Below are 24,760 nucleotides of genomic sequence, written 5' to 3'. Positions count from 1 at the left end.
TATTAGTTATAAACCTCAAATTCAAATAAAGAGATTTATCCACTGACAAAGGTACACAGGTTAGAAACACAGTCAGTTGCTCTCACCCATACAAAACTTTTCCATCACTCATATGATTCTCTGTTGGTTACAATTTGTAAGATTTTGAAGCAATTTTCCTATCTATAGGTCTTACTGACTTTTTTCAGAAGTACTTTAGTCTTTCTCAAGAAACTTTTATAGCATAATTTGTTTCCAAAAAGATTCCATTTAGGCACAGTAAACATGCTAGGAATATTACATCGACCTCAATACTGGTGCCAAACACGAAGCAGCAAAAAGATTATAACCATAGATAGAGAAGAATAAGAAAAGGATAGCACAATCATAGTTACAGCCCCCAGATTTCCTAGTCGGTCTCAACCATAGGTACACATCATGACATCCAAAAGGTAAACTGTGAGAGGTGTATGCGCTGCACACCTCCAGTTCACAGGCAGCTGGCTGTACTGGTCACAAAGGAAAACCACTAACTGCTCCGTGTTTCGTTAGTGGCACCCAGCGTTCACATGGATTCCTTACAACTAACTAACGATCCATTTCCTTTCCATGCTCTCTTCTCTTTCATTTGGCTTGTGCAGATGGCAGTCACAGCAGACTGGAAACAGTGCGCAACACACTACTTAACAATGCTGTGTACTCAGTAAAGACGGAAATTCACATGACAGTCTTTATCACTACTAAGTCATCTGCAATGCGTTCTAGAAAGTTTTCCTGTGTCAGTCAACACTGATTTCCTAAGTTAAACCATCTATTCAACCTATTGTTTATAATAGCATTCAGTGGCATTTAATATGAACTACTTTCCTCCCTTAATCTACCTAGATTAATCTGTAATTACTTTCTTCATTCCACTTAGCAAAATATTAGAAGCTATGCTTTCAGTATTTAAATGGGTTTCTATTGTCTGAGCTGAATATATATATTCAACCAACATTAGTTTCTGTTGACCTGAAGGTTGGAATTGCCCTTTATTTTTATTTAATAGCTAGTATACACACAGAAACTTGGGAAACTTTCTAAAGTTTAACGTTAAATTCAAACAATCATTTGATTTCAGTAGTGTTGACAGTAACTGATAACACTAACAAGTAAACTTTTAAGTAAATACATCATGACTGGGGCCCTGGGTGGCTCAGTCGGTTAAGAGTCTGCTTTCAGCTCAGGTCATGATCCCAGGATTCTGGGACTGAGCCCCACATTGGACTCTCTGCTAAACAGGGAGCCTGCTTCTCCCTCTCCCTCTGCCTGCTGCTCCCCTTGCTTGTGCTCTCCCTCTGTCAGATAATTAAATAAAATCTTAAAAAAAAAAAATACACCATGCCTACAAGTTATAATTGCAGACATCCATATCACTCATAGTGATTTTGACAAAATACTGGGATTATTAACAATCTTCCTAAACTGTAGTGGATTATACTTTTCATGTTGGGGTTTCTAGTTCTGAATTTGCTACTAATTTAAAGCTTGGGCCTCTCTGAGCCCCAGTATCCCATCCGTTAAAAGAATTACAGAAGTTCCTGTTGTGATCTACTCTGCGAATGTGAAAACTGAGGCTGGAGAGACCCATGATTTCAATTAGAAGTAAGCCAGAACTTTACCTGAACTTTAGCCAGAACTCAGTCTAAATGACCTTCCCTGTATGCCTTTCAAAAAAGTCTGCAAGATCTATGAATGATTTTAGGAATTAACTAGGACTATAATAGTATTTATGTGTACACACATCATTTCCATGTATGTGAAATTGGCTATTATTTTTTATCAGGCTGCCCACAGAATAAAGAGACAATTGGAAAGAAATTCAAGCCTGGATTCTGACAAAACATCAGAGTCTCACTGCTAGTTATAGTTATGTCAAATATCTCCTAAAAGAACATGAAAATAACCCAGATATGGTTTACAGTGATCTTAGTATTTCATATTATGACCATACCAATCCATTCCTCATGCGATCACCAGAGAAAATGGCTAAAACCCATCAAAGTATTATGTCAGCACTCTTCATAAAACCTTTCACTCTCTTCTGGTACTAAATATTTTTAGTGTTTTATCTTGACTATGTTTTCAGAGCAGGAGTGGTGATGAGAGTGATAGAAGAAATTTTAAATCTAAGGAAAATAATTCCCATTACCAAAAGAGTCTTGGTAATAGACTTTTTAAACCAAGTACAATTATTTACAGAATAAATTACTGACAGAAAAGCTTTCATCTAAAATTCTGGAGTTGCTACTAAATGAGATCAAAAGTAAAAATAAAATATTTTCACTATGAAAGTAAAGAATACATGATGATGTATAAATTTTTAGGAACAAAATTACTTTAACAAAACTACAGGAACACTCCGAATTGCAAACCTGGAGATATAGATTTGCCACTATACACTTATAAACCCGAATCATTCTTCAACTACACAAAAATATTTTCTAGATACTTTCACCTGAAGAGCAACTTAATCTTTTCTTTATACTCATAATCTAATTCACTAAAATGAAGTGCTAACAAATCTTCCCATGTTTCAAGTCAAATATATGCTTAGAATAGCTAAGTTCTTTAAATAATAAACACTTCAGAAAACATCCTTAGTAGAAATACATGTACACAACAGCCAGTAGAAATGCCTGGCAGCTGGTTCCCACTGAAATACTGATTTGATGAAATGAATAACAAAGGAATAAAGAAAAGGAAAGGGAAAGGTAAAGAGAGAGCAGATAAGCTTGGAAACCACAGTGGCTTGAGGACGAGGGCTGCTACTGCTCTGCTGCCTGCTGGGGTTAATTAAGAGCATGCTGCAAGTCCAAAGAGCCCCACACAGGACTCTGCTGCCAGACTCCCACAGCCAGTTGCTAGTTGTGGGATTAGTAACCTGCCATCAAAAATGATCTCTATTAAGTCAGTACCATCAAATTCTAGAAAACAGTCATTAGACAGATAATATTTCTGCAAACACCACTGGAATAGTTCTGTGATCTTCTTACCAATCAAGTGGGGAAGAAAGGTTGTCTGTATTAAAATGTCTACAGGTTCAATGTTAGAGAAAATAAAGGGTGAATGTGCATGGGGCTGAGGGTAGTGGGAGATGTAGGGTTGCATTATAATGCATTAAGTAACCATTATATTGTTACTTACACCAAAATAAAGGTTCCCTTTATTTTCAAATATACTAGAAAGCATCTAAAATGCACTGGGTAAAAATTACTACCCAAAGTAAAAGCAGCATATAACCCCCAAGGTGGAAAGAGATAAAGGTATGAAACCACCACTCAGGAAGTGGTAATAGGTAAACCATGAAGAGTAATTGAAAATGGATAAAAGTTTCAAGCTTTATGAAAATTCCACCTAGTGAGATAAGCTGGTTAGCATTTCTGGGCAAGATAGGAAGCAAGCTGAACTGTGTTGTTTAGGACAATTTTTGGAAAAACAGAAACAGCAAGGATCTTTGGTTACACACTCTAACTGTGGTTTTTTGACATTTTAATTAATGCCAAACAGTTCATTTTTAATGGTTATTACCTTAAAGTTCAGTAATAAACTCAAATATCTACACCTAAAGTTGTTGTGGTTCAAAAGTAAGACCATTTTTATTTAATTAAAATGTAAACCACTGGGAATAGTAATTTAAGGATTACACTTTTAGACTTGGGAAACTTAGGAATTTTAAATACTATTTAAGTACTGGATCCACCTGTAATTTTCAAATCTTAAAGTATTACTTTAAGTCTGCACAAAATTTGAACACGTTTTACTTGGCTTCTTTCCAAACCATAGCACTTACACTTTAGGGACCAAGGGAGGGTATAGTGTAAAGCGCTTTAATTTCTTTAAGCATAAAAATCTTTTACCTTGACCACATTTTCAATAGTATATATCCTTCCATGCACAGGAATTCCTCAACTCATTTAAAAGGGAAAAAACCTGTATTTTAAAACATTAAATAAATGAAACATATTTCTTCAAACTTTTAAAAGCTAGACGTTATTCCTACTTTTGTATTTAATATCTTAAGACACCCAAAGTAAAGGAACAAAAAAGGCATAAAAACATTGGGATTGATGCTTCACATTTGGATTGTATGTCTCATATTCTGATCACCTTAATAAACCAAAGATTAAACATATAAAGTAAGACTCTTGAGTTAGTTTCAAATCGCAAACCACAGGCTTTCTGAGCAATCAAAATAATTTAAGTAAGCAATAATCTAAAGTTCATTGCCCTGAATATTCAGTGATAAGCCATTAAATACGAATGGTTTAACATTTTCAAAATACTACTATGAATATCAAAAAAGAGATCAGTACCCAGGAGAATTATATAACTCAGTGTACAGATTCTCTCTAGTTACCTACCTACACACTGTTTCATTTAAAATGAAATATATATGAAATGTTTTATTAAATATTTACAATTCATTAAATATTGTATTTAAATATTTATTAAATATTTTAAATAGAGCTAAGTGCAGCATGCGTCCTAGGTTTCTATAAACATGGCACTAAATTATTGTCAGGAGTCCTTTATGTATCAAAACAGCCTAGAAAGCAAAAACAGCTTCCCTACCTGGATATGAAATCAACAACAAAATTTGAAAAATATTGTCAAAGAACATAATTATCACTGAACAATAAAGATGCCAAGTTAAATATATATTAAATAATTTGTTCTTTGTCTCTAGAGATGCTTGTTATTCATGAGGGCCCAGAAATGTGAATACTTCCAACAAACTCACAAGATACAATTTCCTTAAAAATCACTTAAAATACAAACAACACCCACTTACAAAATCAAACTTCACCTCTCCTATGAAGTCATCTCCAAAAGGAATTAGTAGCTCGTACCTGAGTGTTCCCATCACTTTTTGTCCTCCCTCACTCTAGACTTCTATCAAGTCTGCTTCACAATTCTTTATACATCTCTCCCACTTAAAATCGTTCAAAGCAGTAACCAGGATTCCCTATCTTTGGATCTTTTCCACCACCCATTCATGTAATTTGCTGAATAAATGTCGAAATGAATTACTAAGAACTAATTTTTTTTCTGAGATATTTGAAACATTTTATCATACCTCTTAATGATCTGAGGTCACAAAGTAAACATCCTCCTACTTCTCTAATAAGGTTCAAAACACACTCCCAACGGTCTGTATATATTTCTAATATTAGCACCAAGAAAAGCTCTTTGAAAAAAGTGCAGAACAGGATTTTTTTAAAAGTGAATCTGTCGAACAGATCACAATGATCACTGATTATTCACAGATAGAAAATAATACAAAATAGTAAGTAAACATCATATCCTGTCACAAAATGTCCCTATCTGCGTTTAAAAAAAAAAATACGAAAGCTTTCTCTATCCTGATTCAACTCTTCCTGGAACCCAAAAGCAATACAAAGCCGAAACCGTAATTACTGGGGAGATTTCAAGCAGTTCTGCCCTGGGTGTGGACTACAGGCAAACCAAGAAGAAAGAGAAGGAAAGTGAGAGTTCAGGAAGCAAGTGATTAAGCAGAGATTTTCCCCAATGCAAACTATGGCTTACTTACATGGAGAGTGTTCCAAATAAGGTAGCTAGATAAAACCTACTCTCTCTGAAGCCAGTGATAGAAAAATAAAACACCTATGCGTGAAAAATTACTCCCAGTACATCTTATGGTAAATTACATTTTTGCCAATTCGTATTTAACCTTTGAAAAGTCTGCTTAATACTCTACATGACTGATTTTTCTCTTGGAAGTTTAATGATAACAAAATAATTATATTTAACAGTCTAAAGTAGTATTTCTTGTCCTAATGCCAAACTTGAATAAAAAACAATTTTCAAGTACCTGAAAATGAACAAAAAAGCCAAAAGCTATCTGTGTGTCTATATCACGTCAATGTGTAGAATTACTTCAGAAATTCTACATGCCACACACGTTCATACTGTCTGAGTAAGTGAGGCATCATTTCATTCCCCTAACTGCATTTTAGCAGTACAATATAGTCTTCATGCTTCGTTTTTGAAGAAAACTTATTTGAAGTCTAAGGATCATCCTTTGAACTGACTTAAAGAGAGCAGAATAAAAAATCTGTCCATTCCAAATATGAAAATTATGGATTTGGCTTCAATGTAGAATAAAGTAAGCTTCTTATATCACCTGCAATATTAAATTGATTTAGTCTGCTGAAAAATAAGACAGTGAGTTATTGGATCTGTGTTTAATTCAGTGCACTTTATAACATATTTAAGGAATTCAGTTGTATAAAACAGTATCTGAATCTTATCAGATGAAAATATTTTTCCCTTTTAGTAAGCCTCGGGTTGTATGTCTGAGAAAACAAATTAGTCTCCAGTTCTCCTAAGCTTGATAATAGTGCCCCCTAATGGGAATTTTAATATGAGTCTTTCTACTCGGTTTTTAAAAAGCATATATTCTCTAATATGAGCAAGTTATCTTGCTTTTAACTACAAAGTAAATCCTGTAATATAAGTATATCACAATTTAAGCTACTTAAGGGAGAGTTATCACATGTGAAAAAACAAAATGTGAATTCATGGAGAGAAACAAAAAAAAATTCAAGCCACAACAGTTTCCTTGGTTTTCAATCACCCTATTGTAACATAATCCCAGGCGGCACTGATCTCATAAAGAAATTATCCTTCAGCTATGTGTCTAGTACTGAGTAAGTGAGCAATTAACATGTGCTAAATGAAAGGTAGAGTCAGGAAAAAACTAGTTCAGAACTGAAGTCATTCAATGTCACACAGGTCTAAGTATAGAGCTGAGATTCCCACCCAAGTTTTTTGGCTTCATACCATTCATTACCTTTCCATAATACAGGCATACCCTGCTTTTGGAAGTTTGCGGTATACCACTTCATTTTTCTGAAAGACCTACTGAAAGAAATCCAAAGAGAATTTTCACTTTAAAAAAAAAAAAAAAAGACAAAAAGCAAAAATAACATTCGGCATTTGTTTTGTGGTGAGCTGTTAGAGGCAGCACACATGCCAAGCAGCGAGAGTGGCCCTGACAATCTTCCCCAGCAGCAAGCCGCCATAGCTCTGAACTGTGCCTGTGAGCATCTGTGCTTTATATCTTGAATTTTCTTGTGCAGCCATTAGCAAGATGTGTACTAAGGTATAAGAAAAGCCTAACAGAAGTTATTTTTGGGGTCTGGGAATGCTCAAATGTTTTTCCATATAAATTAACGGTAACTGCTTCTTTGCTTTGTGACAAAGGGTTCATAAAAACACTCTACTGTCACACAAACCTGTACCTGGCTCACAAATCTGCAACTGAATTAAATGTTTTTCTTCCCTAATACCTATAGACAGTTGCCCAAACATCAACAACTCAGTGGGGGTTGGGGTAAGGTAAAGGAAAAGTTCAACAACTCAATGGGAGGTGTGGGGAAATAAAAGAAAAATTCATTAAAATAAAGGAAAAAGCTACATCTTCTGATACTTTCCAGATGCACCAGTAAAACATATACCCATTAATACAGTGTTTTTATTACAATGACCACAATACATTCTGGACTCACAGTCCATGTTAAGGACAACAGTTAGAAGGAATAACCAACAAACAAAAAGTCATCTATTTATGATAGAAAGAGACAACCAATTACCTTCTTCTTTAACCTTAAGAGAGAGGAAAAATAACATACACACACACACACACTAAAAAAACTGGTAAAACTTTCTTAATGGGCTGTACAGTTAAAAAAAAAAAAAATTCAGGTTTGTTGCCCATATGGTCTCTGTCACAACTAGCCAGCTATGCCACTGTAGCAGGAACACAGCCACAGAAAATACATAAATGAATGGGCATGGCAGCGTTCCAATAAAACTTTACATGCAGAAGCAGGCCTACAGATTGTAGCTTGTCAGCCCTTAATTTAAAACATTTCACTCGGGGGCCACAGATTAAAAAATCTCTACTTTACATGAGGCACCAAAACAAAAACAAAGAAATAAATACGTAAGCAACTCAAAATATGTAATCATTAAAATTACAAAATATTTAGTGAGAACTTTACTTCCATAAGGTGAAAGGTGAAAAAAGGTTATTTTCCTAAACAAATATTAGTTTTAGTAGGCATAAGTAACAGAAAAGGAGTATGTAAAACAATGGGTGTTTAGAATGATTTAAAATAATCAACATGCAGGGCTCTTCTATTGCAAGATATATCCATATAATGAGAAAATTTAGCTTTTACCTAGGTTTGATAAAAATCTAATGGTGACTACATAGTAAAGCCTATTCAGGTAAATAAATAAATAATGTGAGAAAACCTAAAATTCCAGACTGACTAAATAAGGGTAGGAAGAAATAAAGAATAGTATCACAGATTTTTCACATGCATGAAGAAAAATGGCAAATCCTACTCACTTCTAAAGATAAATCAAGAAAAACAAATTTAGTTGTTTTACCCAAAGAGCAGATTTCACTTATAAAATAATGATGCTCCCCATTCTATATCCTTTAAACACTGGCTTCTACTTCACTAAGTGTCCAAAAGCAACAACAGGAAAATCATGAGACTTGGAATCAGGCAGAGAAAGATTTCAAGCCCTGTTCTAGAAATTCCCAGTTAAATGATTTTGACAAGTTATTTGTCTTATTGAGGATCAGTTTGCTAATATGGAAAATGGGACTGATAAAACCTTCAAATGTGCAGAATAACAACTAATTATAGGCAATGTACATATAGTACACAGTATGCAATGTCCAGCAACTTTATTATTTAACACTAAATTGAAATTTCTTATGTCCATATTGTTAAAACTTTTTAATGAGCTTCTTAAAGTACGTGTTCATAAAATAGCATACTAGTCAATTACCTGAAAGCCTGTAAGAGAAGTCAGCATCCAGTGATCAAGATCTAAAATTAATGATACATTTTGCTTTGTTTACCTGCCATAATTGCACGAACATGATTTCTTACACAAATTCTAAATTGAGATTTTTATAAGACAAAAGTAATTATCTGAGATAACTATGTGACAATATAAACTGTTCCGGAAGGGATTCCACTCCCAACTATGCCACTAACACACTGAGTAAGCCACTTCAAGTGAACCCCTCAGACTCATCACTCCCAAACCAAAAAAGCTACGTTAGCAATCCCTTGTCTTCTTCAGTCTTCTAGCTCTAAGAGTTATTACTGCAACATAATTAAGCCTCTCCATATTTGCTAGTAAAGAAAGGAACTGAGATATCCTAATACTGCCAGAATGGAGTGCAGAGAAATCCCAATCGTAATCTGATAGCATTACAGTAGTTCAGATGAAATATTACAGTTTAGATGAAACAAGGACAGCTTGGCCAGCTTAAAAACAAAAAGGTACATATTGCACAAAAGTTTTTAAAAAATATAAATACTTGGGGCGCCTGGGTGGCTCAGTGGGTTAAAGCCTCTGCCTTCGGCTCGGGTCATGATCTCAGGGTCCTGGGATTGAGCCCCACGTCGGGCTCTCTGCTCAGCAGGGAGCCTGCTTCCCTTCCTCTCTCTCTGCCTGCCTCCCTGACTACTTGTGATCTCTCTGTCAAATGAATAAATAAAATCTTAAAAAAAAGAAAAATACAAATACTCAAGTGCCTAGAATAAAATAGCCTTGGTTAGTTTCTAAAGATATTGCTTTAAGGAAAAAATTATTTTTGTAGACCAAATTGCAATATCAAGGTACTAACCTTAGCAAGAACATGTTCAGTATCTATTATATCTTCAAGGTACTATGAGTATGTGAAATCAAATTACATAAGTAACATTTTATCCAAGTGAAAAGTCATCAATTGGGACACCTGGGTGGCTCAGTTGGTTAAGCGGCTGCCTTCGGCTCAGGTCATGATCCCAGCGTCCTGGGATCGAGTCCCACATCGGGCTCCTTGCTCAGCGGGGAGCCTGCTTCTCCCTCTGCCTCTGCCTACCACTCTGTCTGCCTGTGCTCATGCTCTCTCTCTCTCTAACAAATAAATAAATAAAATCTTTAAAAAAAAAAAATTTTTAAAAAAGTCATCAATTAAAAGTTGCATAGAAAACAAATCACAAAAAGAAATATTTTTTAAAATCTCATTAACAATAGCACCAAAATGAATAAAACACTTGGGAATATAACTTGTATGCTGAAAACTACCAAAGAGCTGGAAGAAAGTAAAGACAACACCTGTGTTTATAGACTGAAGATTTAATATTGTTAAAATGTCCATATTACCCAAAGTGATCTACAAATTCAATGTAGTCCCTATCAAAATCCCAATGGCATTTTTATGGAAATAGGGAAAAAAAAAATCCTAAAATTCATATGGAATTTCAAAGAACGCTAGAGCGAAAATCTTGAGAAAGAAAAAGCCGTGTGCCTCACACTTCCTGATTTCAAAATATACTACAAAGCAACAGTAATCAAAGCAGTATGGTACCAGCATAAAATTCCCACAGGAAAATGGAAGACGCTTCCTATCATTGGTCATGGCAATAATTCCTTGCACATTACACCAAAAGCACTAACTACAAAAGCAAAAACCGACAATATCGATTACATCAAACTAAAAAGATTCAGCAAAGGAAACACTCAACAGAGTAAAAAAGTAACCTACAGAATGGGAGAAAATATCTGCAAGCCACACATATGATAAGGTGTTAATATCCAGAAGGTACAAAGACCTTCTTCGACTCATCAACAACAATCCTAAAAACCGGCAAAGGACCTTAATAGACATTTCTTCAAATACAGAACAGATAACTTGAAAAGATGCTCAACATCATTATCTATCAGGGAAATGGAAATCAAAATCAACAATGAGATGCTGTTAGAAGGATCACTATCAAAAAAATAAATAAATAACCAGAAAATAACAAATTTTGGAGAGGATATAAAGAAATCAGAACCCCTGCACACTGCTAGTGGGGAATGTAAATTGGTGTAACCTCTATGAAAAACAGTATGACGTTCTTCACAAAATTAAATATATAATTACTATATGATCCAGCAAATCCCATTTCTGGGTGTGTGTGTGTGTATATATATATGTATATCTCCAAGAGAACTGAAAACAGGACCTGGGAGAGGTATCTGCAACATTATTCAAAAGAGCCAAGAAATGGAAATAAACTAAATATTTATCAACAGACAAATGGATAAAGTGGTATATATACACCACTGAATATTATTCAGCCTTAAAGAAAGGATATCCTGTCAAATGCTATAACATGGATGAACCTCGAGAACATTAAGCTAAACTAAGTGAAATAAGCCAGTCTCTAAAAAGACAAATATTGCATGATTTCACTTTTATGAAGTATTTAAAGGAGTCAAACTTTTAGAAACAGAAAGCAGATGGGACACCTGGCTGGCTCAGTCAGTGGAGTGTGTGATTCTTGATCTCAGGGTCATGGGTTCTGAATTCTATACTTTGGGTATAGAGATTAGTTAAATATAAAATCTTTTAAAAAAACAAAAAGGAAGGAAGGAAGGAAGCAAGTAAATAAGCAGAATGGTGGTAGCCAGAGGCTGGCAAGGGAGAAAAGAGGAGGAATTGGTCAAAGGATGTAGAGTTTCAGTTTTTTCAAGATGAAAAAGTTCTAGAGATCTGTTCCAGAACAACCTGCGTACAGTTAACACTCTATACCTTACACTCAAAAATGGTTTAGGATGGTAAATTATACTACTTGTTTTTACTATAATAAAAAAACGTTATACAGAAAATGACCCTGCAGTGTTCAGACAAGTGGGAAATTATTTTTAACTAGATTTTTTTTTTTAAATCTCTCAAGTTATTGACCTTAGCCTTTGGTATGAACTTTAACTAGTAATGGCCTTTGCTAACAAAGCAATTATACCTGCAGTGCACCACACACATGCACGTACACACACAAAGACCTCCTGAAATTCTCAATTCTGAAATCGATAGTTAAACTCATCTTCTTAAAAGTCAAGTCAAAATACTACAGAAGAAAATGAATGCTGGACACATAATGCTGATCCCTAACCTTCACAGTGTAAGTTATGTGACAGCTAGTTTCATCATGGGAAAGTTAAGCACAGCTCCTATCCAAATTACTAAAATCAGAATCTCAAATTCCAAGTAAGGCCAAACTAATGAAGTTTTTTTATATAAATCTTCATTTCAAAAAATGTGCTAATTTTTTCAAGAAACTCAGTAATCAAGTGAACTAGGCTGGCCTGACTCCCAATAAGAGATAATCAAAGGTTATGGTAAGAACTATATTAAAAACCGTTTATGGGGGCGGCGCCCAGGTATTTCAGTCCAATAACCGTCCAACTCTTGATTTCGGTTCAGGTTGTCGTTCTCAGGTTCGCGGGATCAAACCCAACAATGGGCTCTGCATCTGGCACAGAGTCTGCTTCAGACTCTCTTACTCCTCCCCACTGTGCCTCTGCTCACTCGCATGCATACTCTCCCTCTCCAAAATAAAAATAAATAAAATATCTCAAAAAAAAATTAAAAATAAATTAAAAATAAAAATCATTTGTATGCATTGCAAAGACACATGAAAGGAGTACCCTTACCTTCATCAAAGTCAGCATCATCTTCTGTGTGTTGTGGGAAAGGAAAGCAGTTGGTAATTTCAAGACGATCTTCTACAACCAAGCCCAAAAGCACTCCTTGAACCACTTCAGTTCCTTGTCCTTCTTCCTGATAATGTTTTATTATTTTTAATACCACCTAAAAGAAAATAACAGAAGTGAACTTAACCATCCTTACAGTTTATATTTCATTTCAAAGGAAAAAATGAACCATACTATGGGTTTGCAAAAATCACAAAATTATGTAACAGAACTAAGTTTCTTATGAATCAATTCCTTTACTCTGATACAAATAATAAAACTCACATAATCTAAATGTATATCTGTAACTTCTGGTGTTTGAAGACATGTCAAAAATGTCCACATACAGCACTCATGACCTTCAGGTCAAGGCTTCCAAAAGGTCTGGCATCCAGGAGCTCCTTCAAACAGTATTACCTCAATCCAAAGTTATTACAGAGGAAGTGCTCCTATTAGTGTCTGTTAACAGCATCATAATTTCCTGACAGAGATGATAAAACCATCAATAACACACAGAGATAAAAAACTCAATTACCTGAAAACCTGAAAGCAGACTGTTCCCTTGACAATTTCTCAATACCTCAACATGGTTCCTGAACAGAGTATCTCATTATTTCAAAGAAGCAACAATGGGAACGTTTGGTAACAAAGAAAACAAAACAAAGACTCTAGCACCACCTGATTTTCCTCAACCAAGATACACCACATAACCCCTAATGGAAAACTGGCTCTTACATTACTCTGTCCTTTAACGTTTCCATAAAGATAAAGTGGTAACACTCTAAGGTTGGAATACTTTAAAAGTTCACAATACCAATAATCATTAGTTATAACTCCTTGAAAATAAAGTTTTTAATATTAAGTGCTTTGAATGGCACTTGGCACACAGTATTTAGTAACAGTAGTAGTAACAGTATTTAGTATAAACACATGGCCTGAAGACTAAAGGGCAACACAATCTAAAATACAGTAAGTCCTCAGAAGGAAAAATAAGTCTAACAAAAAAATGCTAATTAGTATTTCTTGATTAGTGTTTTACTTAAAACACATTTTGACAAAAATTAATCATCAATAACTAGTTAACTAAAAGGTTACAATCAGTGAACATTATGTGCTAGGCAACATTCTAATTATTTCATGTGTATCATCCAATCATGTAATTCTCAGAACTATGTTAAGAGAAAGGAATATAATCATTCTACAAGTAAGACAACGAAAGCAGTGGGACACCTGGGTGGCACAGTGAGCTGAGCATCCCCTCTTGGTTTTAGCTCAGGTTGAGATCTCGGGCTCATGGGATTAAGCCCCATATGTGGCTCCATGTTCAGCAAGGAGTCAGCTTAAGACTGTATCTCTCCCCCGACCTTTGCCCCTCCCCTCTCACTTTTCTAAAATAAATATTTTTTTAACTTCACTTTCTATTTATTTTTTATTAACATACAATGTACTATTTGATTCAGGGGTACAAGTCTGTGATTCATGAGTCTTACACAATTCACAGCACTCACCATAGCACATACCCTCCCCAAATCCATCACCCCACCACCACATCTCACCCAGCCCCCTCCCCTCCAGCAACCCTCAGTCTGTTTCCTGAGATTGAGTCTGTTATGGTTTATCTCCCTCTCTGGTTTCATCTTGTTTCATTTTTCCCTCCCTTCCCCTATGATGCTCTGTCTTGTTTCTCAAATTCTTCACAGAGAGATCATAAGATAATTGGCTTTCTCTGCCTTATTTTGCTTAACATAATACCCTCTAGTTCCATCCACATCGTTGCAAATGGCAAGATTTCGGGTTTTTAATGGCTGTATAATATTCCTGTGTGTGTGTGTGTGAGAGAGAGAGAAAAAAAGAGAGAGAGAGAGAGAGACATCTTTATCCATTCATCTGAATCCATTCATCTGATGATGGACATCTGGGCTCTTTCCATAGTCTGGCTATTGTGGACATTGCTGTTATAAACACAGGGGTGCATGTGCCCTGGTTCAGATCACTACATTTGCACCTTTAGGGCAAATGCCCAGTAGTGCAATGGCTGGGTTGTAGGATAGCTCAATTTTCAATTTTCTGAGGAACCTCCATACGTTTTCCAGAGTGGCTGCACCAGCTTGCATTCCCACCAGCAGTGTAGGAGGGTTCCCCTTTCTCCACATCCTCTCCAACACCTGTCGCTTCCTGATTGGCAAATTTCAGCCATTCCAACTGGTGTGAGATGGTATCTCACTGTAGTTTTGATTTGTATTTCCCTGATGCTGAGTGATGTTGAGCACTTTTTCATGCATCTGTTGGCCCTTTCAATGTCTTCTTTGCAGAAAGGTCTGTTCATATTTTCTGCCCATTTCTTGATCAGATTATGTGTTCTTTGGATGTTGAGTTTGATAAGTTCTTTACAGATTTTGGATACTAGTCCTTTATCTGATATGTCATTTGCAAATACCTTTTTCTATTCTGTTTTATTTTGGTTTTCTTGTTTCCTATGCTGTGCAAAAGTTTTTGATCTTCATGAAATCCCAATAGTACATTTATGCCCTTACTTCCCTTGCCTTGGCGATATTTCTAGGAAGAAGTTGCTGCAACTGAGGGTGAAGAGGTTGCTGCCTGTGTTCTCCTCAAATTTTGATGGACTCCTGTCAAACACTGAGGTCTTTCATCCATTTTGAGTCTATTTTGTGTATGTGGTGTAAGGAAATGGTCCAGTTTCATTCTTTTGCATGTAGCTGTCCAATTTTCACACCACCATTTGTTGAAGAGATTGTCTTTTTTCCATTGGACATTCTTTCCTGCTTTGTCAAAGATTAGTTGACCATAGAGTTGAGGGTCCATTTCTGGGCTCTCTATTCTGTTCCATTGATCTTTCCATCTGTTTTTGTGCCAATACCATACTGTCTTGATGATTACAGCTTTGTAACAGAGCTTGATGTCTAGATTGTGATCCCGCCAACTCTAGTTTTCTTTTTCAGCATTCCTCTGGGTATTTGGGGTCTTTTCTGGTTCCATATAAATTTTAGAATTATTTGTTCCATTTCTTTGAAAAAAGTTGATGGGATTTTGATAGGAATTGCATTAAATGTATAGATTGCCCTAGGCAGCATAGACATTTTCACAATATTTGTCCTTCCAATCCAGGAGAATGGAGTATTTTTCCATTTCTTTGTGTCTTCCTCAATTTCTTTCATGAGTATTCTATAGTTTTCTGAGTATAGATTCTTTGCCTCTTTGGTTTAGTTTATTCCTAGGTATCTTATGGTTTTGAGTGCAACTGTAAATGGAATCAACTCCTTAATTTCTCTTTCATCTGTCTTCTTGTTGGTGTATAGAAATGCAACTCATTTCTGTGCGTTAATTTTATATCCTGACACTTTAGTAAATTCCTGTATGAGTTCTACCAATTTTCGAGTGGAGTCATTTGGGTGCTCCACATAAAGTATCACATCATCTGCAAAGAGTAAGAGTTTGACTTCTTTGCCAATTAGGGTGACTTTTATTGCTTTTTGTTGTCTGATTGCTGTGGCTAGGACTTCCAGTACTATGTTGTATAACAGTGGTGATAGTGGACATCCCTGCCGAGTTCCTGAACTTAGGGGAAAAGCTCTCAGTTTTTCCCCATTGAGGATGATATTTGCCGTGGGTTTTTCATAGATGGTTTTGATGATACTGAGGTATGTACCTTCTATCCCTACACTGTGAAGAGTTTCAATCAAGAAAGGATGCTGTACTTTGTCCAATGCTCTCTCAGTATCTATTGAGAGTATCATATGGTTCTTGTCCTTTTTTTTACTAATGTATCACATTAATTGATTTGCCGATGTTGAACCAACCTTGAACCAACCTTGCTGCCCAGGAATAAATCCCACCTGGTCGTGGTGAATAATCCTTTTTATGTACTGTTGGAACCTTCTGGCTAGTGATTTGGTGAGAATTTTTGCATCCACGTTCATCAGAGATATTGCTCAGTAATCTTCCTCAGTCTTTGTCTGGTTTTGGAATCAAGGTAATGCTAGCCTCATAAAATGATTTTGGAAGTTTTCCTTCCATTTCTATTTTTTGGAAACAGTTTCAGGAGAACAGTTATTAATTCTTCTTTAAATGTTTAGCAGAATTCCCCTGGGAACCTGTCTGGCCCTGGGCTCTTGTTTGTTGGGAGATTTTTGATGACTAATTCAATCTCCTTACTGGTTATGCATCTGTTCAGGTTTTCTATTTCTTCCTGGTTCAGTTTTGGTAGTTTATACGTCTCCAGGAATGCAACCATTTCTTCCAGATTGTCAAATTTGCTGGCATATAGTTACTCATAATATGTTCTTATAATTGTTTGTATTTCTTTGGTGTTGGTTGTGATCTCTCCTCTTTCATTCACAGTTTTACTAATTTGGGTCCTTTCTCTTTTCTTTTTGTTAAGTCTGGCCAGGAGTTTATCAATCTTCTTAATTCTTTCAAAGAACCAGGTCCTAGTTTCATCGATCTGTTCACTGTTCTTTTGGTTTCTATTTCACTGATTTCTGCTCTGTTCTTTATTTCTCTTCTCCTGCTAGGTTTAAGTTTTATTTGCTGTTCTTTCTCCAGCTCCTTTAGGTGTAGGGTTAGGTTGTGTATTTGAGATCTTTCATGTTTATTGAGAAAAGCTCATATTGCTATATACTTTCCTCTTAGAACCGCCCTTGCTGCATTGCAAATATTTTGAACAGTTGTGTTTTTCATTTGTTTCCATGAATTTTTTAATTCTTCTTTAATTTCCTGGTTGACCCATGCATTCTTTAGTAGGATGCTCTTTAGCTTCCATGTATTTGGAGCTCTTTCCAACTTTCCTGTTGGGGTTGAGTTCTACTTTCAAAGCACTGTTGTCTGAAAATATGCAGGGAATGATCCAATCTTTTGGTACCAGTTGAGACCTGATTTGTGACCCAGGATGGGATCTATTCTGGAGAATGTTCCATCTGCACTAGAGAAGAACGCGTATTCTGTTGCTTTGGGATGGGATGTTCTGAATTTATCTGTGATGTCCATTTGGTCCAGTGTGTCATTTAAAGCCTTTATTTCCTTGTTGATCTTTGGCTTAGATGATCTGTCCAGTTCAGTGATGGGGGTGTTAAAGTCCCCTACCATTATTGTATATTTGTGGATGTGTTACTTTGATTTTGTTACTAATTGGTTTATATAATTGGCTACTCCCATGTTAGGGGATAGATATTTAAGACTGTTGTTCTTCTTGTTGGACGTACCCTTTAAGTATGATATAGTGTCCTTCCTCATCTCTTATTAAAGTCTTTGGCTTAAAATCTAATTTATCTCATATAAGGATTGCCACCCCAGCTTTCTTCTGATGTCCATTAGCATGGTAGATCGTTTTCCACCCCCTCACTTTGAATCTGGAGGTGTCTCTGGGTCAAATGAGTCTCTTGAAGACATTAAGACTTGTGTGTTTTCGGGGTGCCTGGGTGGCTCAGTAGGTTAAAGCCTCTGCCTTTGGTTCAGGTCATGATCCCAGGGTCCTGGGATTGAGCCCCACATTGGGCTCTCCGCTCACCAGGGAGCCTGCTTCCCTTCCTCTCTCTCTGCCTGCCTCTCTGCCTACTTGTGATCTCTGTCTGTCAAATAAATAAAATATTAAAAAAAAAAAAAAAGACTTGTGAGTTTTACTACTAGACGATGGGGTACTGACCTATTTTTATTGACTGGGGGGGGGTTCTCTGTGCCTCCTGGATTTTTATGCCTGTGTCCTTCCCCAAATTAGGGAAGTTCTCTGTTGTAATTTGCTCCAATATACCTGCTTGAACTTCTGATATTTCTGGTGATAAACTACATTATGATACTAAGTATCTTCAGGTCAGTAAATACTGTATGATTCCATTCATATGCAATTCTAGAAAATAAAAGAAATCAGACTAGTGGTTGCCTAGAGTCAGGAGTAGAGGGCAACAAGGAAACTTTCGTGGGTGGTGGAATTTTTCTGTATCTTATTAACATGGTGGTGGTTACACCTGCAAAAATACAATGCTTTGTTTTAGTGTCCCGCCTGATCACATTCTTTTTTTTAATTTTTTTCTTTCTTTTTTCAATCGACTTCTTATCAATTCCTTTTATAAAATCTTTTTTGATTTTCATCTTTATAAACAAATCTTTAAAAACAAGACAAAAGCAGAGAGAAAGTAAACAGCTAAAGGTCACACAACCAGGAAGTAGAAGAGCCAAGATTTAAACCAAGTCAAGTTCCAAAGCTGTGTGAATATTTTAACTTTAATAACAAGGAAATTGATTTTCACATTAATAATTCAATAAATAATTAAAACAATTAGTTGCAGACTTCGTGATAAATAGACCCCAAAAAGACTTCAAACAAGTAAGATCCAGACCTGTTAAGGACAGCACGCAGTTAGCAGGGAAAAGACCTTCATAGGGAAGAAAACCAACCAATTAAGACCTTCAGCACTGTGAAATGTACGAAGTGCACCATCTTATACATCCTTATATAAAAGACCTTTCCACTTTTGAAAGGCACAAAATTAACTTTAAGAGTCATGCGGGTAAGAGTTCCAGCTCCAACATTTACTAGCTATGTCCCTAGGGAAGCTATTTGTTCTTCCTAAGTCTTTGATTTCTAATTTGCATCATGGAGTTATTCCAAAGCAATACCAACACTATTTGATATAAGACAATGTATGTTAAATACTTCACATAGGGCCTGACATGTAATAATGTTCAATAAAATATTACTGATTATTAAAAGCAGAACTATTTAACTCTTATTCAACTTATCTCTCTGCAAAGGGCAATTACTGTACATTTAAAAAAGAAACATGGGTGACTTAGAAGGGATAAACAGAACTAATTAAAAGTCGTTACAAACACACCTACCAGCTTGTCTAAGTTGCCTACGTTCCTAGACACTTAACCCTTTAATGAAATCACTAAGCCATGTTGAAATCAAAGTAAATGAGACCCTAAAGGACAGAGGAGCTTAATGTAGACCTTCAGACAAACTCCAGAACTAATTTCTCAACAACAGGTGCTTACGTGTGCAAAAAGAAGTGATGACTAGGACCCAGGAGTTTCACAAAGAAGCCAGGCCAAAATAATCTCATTTCCTTTTACAAAGAAAACTGAATTAAAAAAAAATATTATATTTAAAAATGAGTTATTACAGTACAAAAGTAACTTCTAATGAAATGCTGTCTTAACTCTAAAAAAAAAGAATTGTAAAGGGCTAGGGGGTAGGAGCACAATGTAACCAAACAGCCCGGCAGCTTGACCTGCCTGGCCAAAGCATCAGGGCTACTTCATAGAGCATCAACAGAAGCACCGTGCTCCAAGTCAGAGATATTACCGTCTCACTCTTTTCAGCATCACTGACCTGTTCTTTTCAGTTCTATGGGAATGACCAGAGAGAAAATTTACAGGAATAGTATCCAACTGAGAGATGGGAGAATCATGGTGATTTAACCATCTGCTAGAAACAATCAACATACGTAAGTATACAAAGAAAGAGATAATGCTAAGAGAGAAAGCTTAAAACCCCATGATGGCAACTAGTTCAATGAATTCAAAGCTCTCTCTAGAGTAAAGACCACCAGGAAGCACACTTTCTAAAAAGTGAGGCACTAGAGGATGTGCCTTACTTTGAAAGGCAAACTAAGGACTACAGGTGTAGTCTCCGGAAAGAAGGCTTAAATTTTATGGATAAATTCTCTCTAGCATTTAAGGCTGCCCAAAATAAAAAGACTTTAGTGATCACTAAAATAATTTTCCAACATTTACAATCTTGCCATTATAATATAGTCTGATAAAGCATCCAAAAATATGAAAAAAAATTATCAAAACCAAGCTAACTCATTCTTCAATTTGATATCTTATGACCTTATTTCCTACATACATACTAAAATCTCAATTCTTTTGCTCAAAAAGTAAAGTAATGGGCTTGCAATTCAAGCTTGAAAGATGTCAAAAGAAAATTCCCAATCAGAAGTAACAAATTCACATGCAAGCTTTTGCTATCTTACAGAAATAACTAAGAATTTATAAATAAAAACATTCCATGGATGTTTTATATTTACAAGACAAAAATCCGTGTTCTGCTCATGGTCTCCTCTCTTAAACATTCTCCTAGAAAGGAAGAGATGTGTTATTCATATCTCCAATACCCAACACAGGTCCTGGCACTTAAAAGACACTCAGAATCTACCTGTCGAAGGAGTAAACATTAAACATTTATGGATCACTTACATCAAGCACTCCACAGTGCCTTACACGCAATGACTCGTTCAATCCCACAAATACATTAAATGAGAAATTTTCCTCATTTATTTGCCAGATGAGGAAACAATCTGACACAGAATTATTAAATGAGGGAGGTGAGATATGACTTTGGACTTCAAGGTACTTGTAATTACTTCAAAATAACTGAGTAACTTTGTAATAACATGGCTGAAACAGAAAGAAAGCAAGGGCAACAGCTCTGGAAGAAGCCGCTGTAGCTAGGCTACAGAAGCAAGGTTTCATGCATGAAGTAGAAAAGTTCAATGTAAGGTTACAGGGTCAGGCAGCAAAAGACACTAAGGGGATGGTGCTAAAGGTCAAAATTTTTGTGCCCTGAATCACCAGAATCAAGTAGCATCAATAGGAAACTGCCACTAGTTGCTACAATGCAATACAGCTTCTAGTCTTGACCAGCACTATTCGCACAGGCCACAAGATGGGAATGTTCTGCCACAAAAGTCCTGTTTCAGTCAAGCTCATCCCCTTTCATTTTCTCTCCCTCCAACCATATGCCTCTGTCCCTAAAACAGTGCTGATATATTTTTAATTAATCCTGTTTATTTACGTCATGCTTCCTCTTACTTTTAAAAAGACATACATGGGGACACGTGGGTGGTTCGACAGTTGGTTAAGCGGCCACCTTCGGCTCAGGTCATGATCCCAGTGTCCTGGGATCGAGTCCCACATTGTGGGGGGGGGGTCCTTGCTCAGCAGGGAGCCTGCTTCTCCCTCTGCCTCTGCTTGCCACTCTGTCTGCCTGTGCTCACTCTTTCTGACAAATAAATAAATAAAATCTTAAAAAAAAAAAAGACATACATGAAGCTTAATAGTCTCCAAAACAAAAACATATTCCTGTATTTTGTTTATAAGTGTCACAAGTGATTCCACATGCTCAAGAGCTCTACATCACTTGTTCTCAGCTTATAAAAATGGCCTACAGAGCTTTTTTATTTTTTTTTAAAGATTTTATTTATTTATTTGACAGACAGAGATCACAAGTAGGCAGAGAGGCAGGCAGAGAGAGAGAGGAGGAAGCAGGCTCCCAGCTGAGCAGAGAGCCTGATTCAGGGCTAGATCCCAGGACTCTGGGATCATGACCTGAGCTGAAGGCAGAGGCTTTAACCCTCTGAGCCACTCAGGCACCCCCTGCAAAGCTTTTTTAAATAAATGAAGAGAGGTCTTCAACCTGGCTACATATTAGAGCCATCAGTGTTTAAAAAAAAAAAAAAGAAAAACAAACAAAAAAATACAAAATCTAATCGCCTAAATCCAGCTCTGAAATTCAGAGTTAATCGATCTGGGCTACGAATCCTATATTGGTCTTGGTGGGCATTTTATTTCTTTTCATTTTCGTTTTAGATTTTCCAGGTGATTCTAACATCCTACTTCATTCTAACTTTTAATAAGTAAGTATGGACCAGCCTTACTTTTTCTGTTTTAACTCTCCAGAGGACTACAGTGCACATAATTGGTTAAAACTAAGTTTCCTTTCCTCTGTTTTATGACTCCCTGCGTTGATGAAAAGTGAGTACACTGAGAAACACAGACCCAAAAAGTGAACATTTTATTTAGCATAAATGTCACCCCCTAATAAGAGGAACTCAAACCCTATTTGGAAGAATCTCTAGAGCATAGAGGTGAGAGGGAAAGTAATACCAGCAATCCATCTGAGAAGCATCGTGTTCTTTAAGACTTAGGCTTCATAGCTTGACCCCATATTTAAGACTGCTTACAAACACTGACCAGGTTTGTTTATCCTATAAATCATGGGTAAATCATGATTTTCCTACATATTACGCCTAAAGGAGGGAAACAAACTGGCCAGTAGAAACCTAAATTACCAAATTCTTCCAAACAATGCCCCCTGAACCTTGTCATACTCAGGGTCTGAGTGTTTATTAACATAGTTGATTTGCCCTGCACAGTCAGAACTGGTCTCTGAATAGATCAACTATCTCTAAAACAGTCTCCCAGCTTTCTGAGGTTTGCGCACTCTCAAGTTGGGTAGATCTTAGTAAAGAATAGTAAACATATGTCTGGTCTGCTGAATTACCCTAGGGGAACCACTTTTTCTACTACTGCTTATTGTTCGGTGCAATTTGAAAGAGCAAAGAAGACCATTTTCTAATCTTTAATGAACACAATGCCATTTTTAAAAGTGACTTTTTACAAAATGAAAACCTAACCCTGACCAAAAGGCTAATAAACACAACACAGTATTTTAACTTCAAAGACACAAAGTACTCTCAATACTACAGGACTATTGAACAACAATCTAAAATACCCAAATAAATTAATTAGACCAGAAGTCAACAAACCTAAAATTTCAGTTAATAAGCAGGATGAATAAAATGTTCCATCCCCCTTAAAATGGAACATTTAGCAGAATCTCTAAGACCTCTCTATCAAAAACCTATCAAAAACTTTTAACTCCATACAAGGGAACAATTTAAATCTGACCAAAACAAAGATTATGCGGTCTGATGAATCAGAATAATTTTCTACCAAGTATGATGCCCGCCAAGACCAGTTACTAGAGAAAGATTTGAAAGCTGTGCACAGAATCACCAAGTCTGTTATTTTTGGCTTCCTTCCTTCCTTCATTAATTCATTCACCTAGGTATGTTTTGAGTGACTTCTACAGGCCAGTTACCTCTGACAGGCCTACTGGGAAAATGAAAACTAAAATCAAACACATAGATCTTTACTTTCATGAGGTTTATATTTTAAAATAGGAAGTCTCAAAAGTTTTTGATCCTGAGACCATTTTAACACTCTTAAAAATTACTAAGGACGCCCCAAAATTATTATATTGATATTTACATATTAGAAATTCAAATTGAAAAATATTCAAAATATTTATTCACTTAAAAACAATAACAAATATATTACATACTATCATAAATTAGTTATGAAAAATTATTTTTCAAAATAAAAATCAGGATACAAAAAATGACAGTTTCACATTTTTAAAAAACATTTACATTTTCAGGGCGCCTGGCTGGCTCAGCTGGTTAAGCACTCTTCAGCTCAGGTCATGATCCCAGAATCCTGGGATCGAGTCCCTCATTGGGCTCCCAGCTCCATGGGGTGTCTGCTTATCCTTCTGACCTTCTCCCCTCTCATGTTTTCTCTCTCCCTCAAATAAATAAATAAAATCTTAAAAAAAAAATTTAAATCTTAAAAAAATAAAATAAAAAATAAAATAAAATTGGGGCGCCTGGGTGGCTCAGAGGGTTGAGCCTCTGCCTTCAGCTCAGGTCATGATCTCAGAGTCCTGGGATTGAGCCCCGCATTGGGCTTCTCTGCTCGGCAGGGAGCCTGCTTCTCTCTCTCTCTTCCTTCTTCTCTGCCTACTTGTGACCTCCATCGAACAAATAAATAAAATCTTAAAAAAATAAAATAAAATTAGGCATAGGGTGATTTTAAAAAAAAATTTACATTTTCAGAAAAATTTTAATCCGGATAGAAGAATAACACTGTGGAGCACCTGGGTGGCTCCAGCAGTTAAGCATCTGCCTTTGGCTCCCAGGTTCCTGCTCAGCAGGGAGTCTGCTTCTCCCTCTCCCTCTGTGTCCAAGCACACTCACACGCATGGGCTCTCTAATAAATAAATCTTACAAAAAAAAAAAAAAAGAAGAATGACACTTTCACATTTTTCGTGACTCCTATTAATACTTAGTTTAATAAAAGGCAATTGGATTCTCCTATTTGCTTCTACATTCAATCTTTTAATATCACACAGCATGTAGCATCTAGAAACCTCCATTAAACACTCATAAAGAATCAGAGTAAAAATGACAAATAATGTTAAATCTTATTATGAAAATAGTTTTGACCTCAGAGACCCTCTATAAAAGTGCTGGGGATTCTCCCCCTTTGTGAACCACTATTCCAGAATGATAGCTAAGAAAGTGAATGAAAATTATAG

The 24,760-nt window shown here is 36.1% G+C and overlaps 1 protein-coding gene across 1 annotated transcript in view; it reads right to left on the bottom strand.

Annotated features, from left to right (window-relative positions):
• The window catches only part of LOC111146644 (eukaryotic translation initiation factor 3 subunit H), a 103,297-nt gene that overhangs the window by 62,384 nt on the left and 16,153 nt on the right, over window positions 1-24,760 (bottom strand). The window contains exon 2 of the mRNA XM_022502279.1: window positions 12,541-12,697. Coding sequence (XP_022357987.1) covers window positions 12,541-12,697 — 157 coding nt within the window. The remainder of the gene's footprint in view (window positions 1-12,540; window positions 12,698-24,760) is intronic.

Source organism: Enhydra lutris, unplaced genomic scaffold (genome assembly GCF_002288905.1).
Source record: "Enhydra lutris kenyoni isolate GAN:26980312 unplaced genomic scaffold, ASM228890v2 scaffoldscaffold14, whole genome shotgun sequence".
In the NCBI taxonomy this organism is placed as follows: Eukaryota; Metazoa; Chordata; class Mammalia; order Carnivora; family Mustelidae; genus Enhydra; species Enhydra lutris.
Note: the sequence above shows the minus strand (reverse complement) of the source record. Positions and strands in the feature narration are given on the sequence as shown.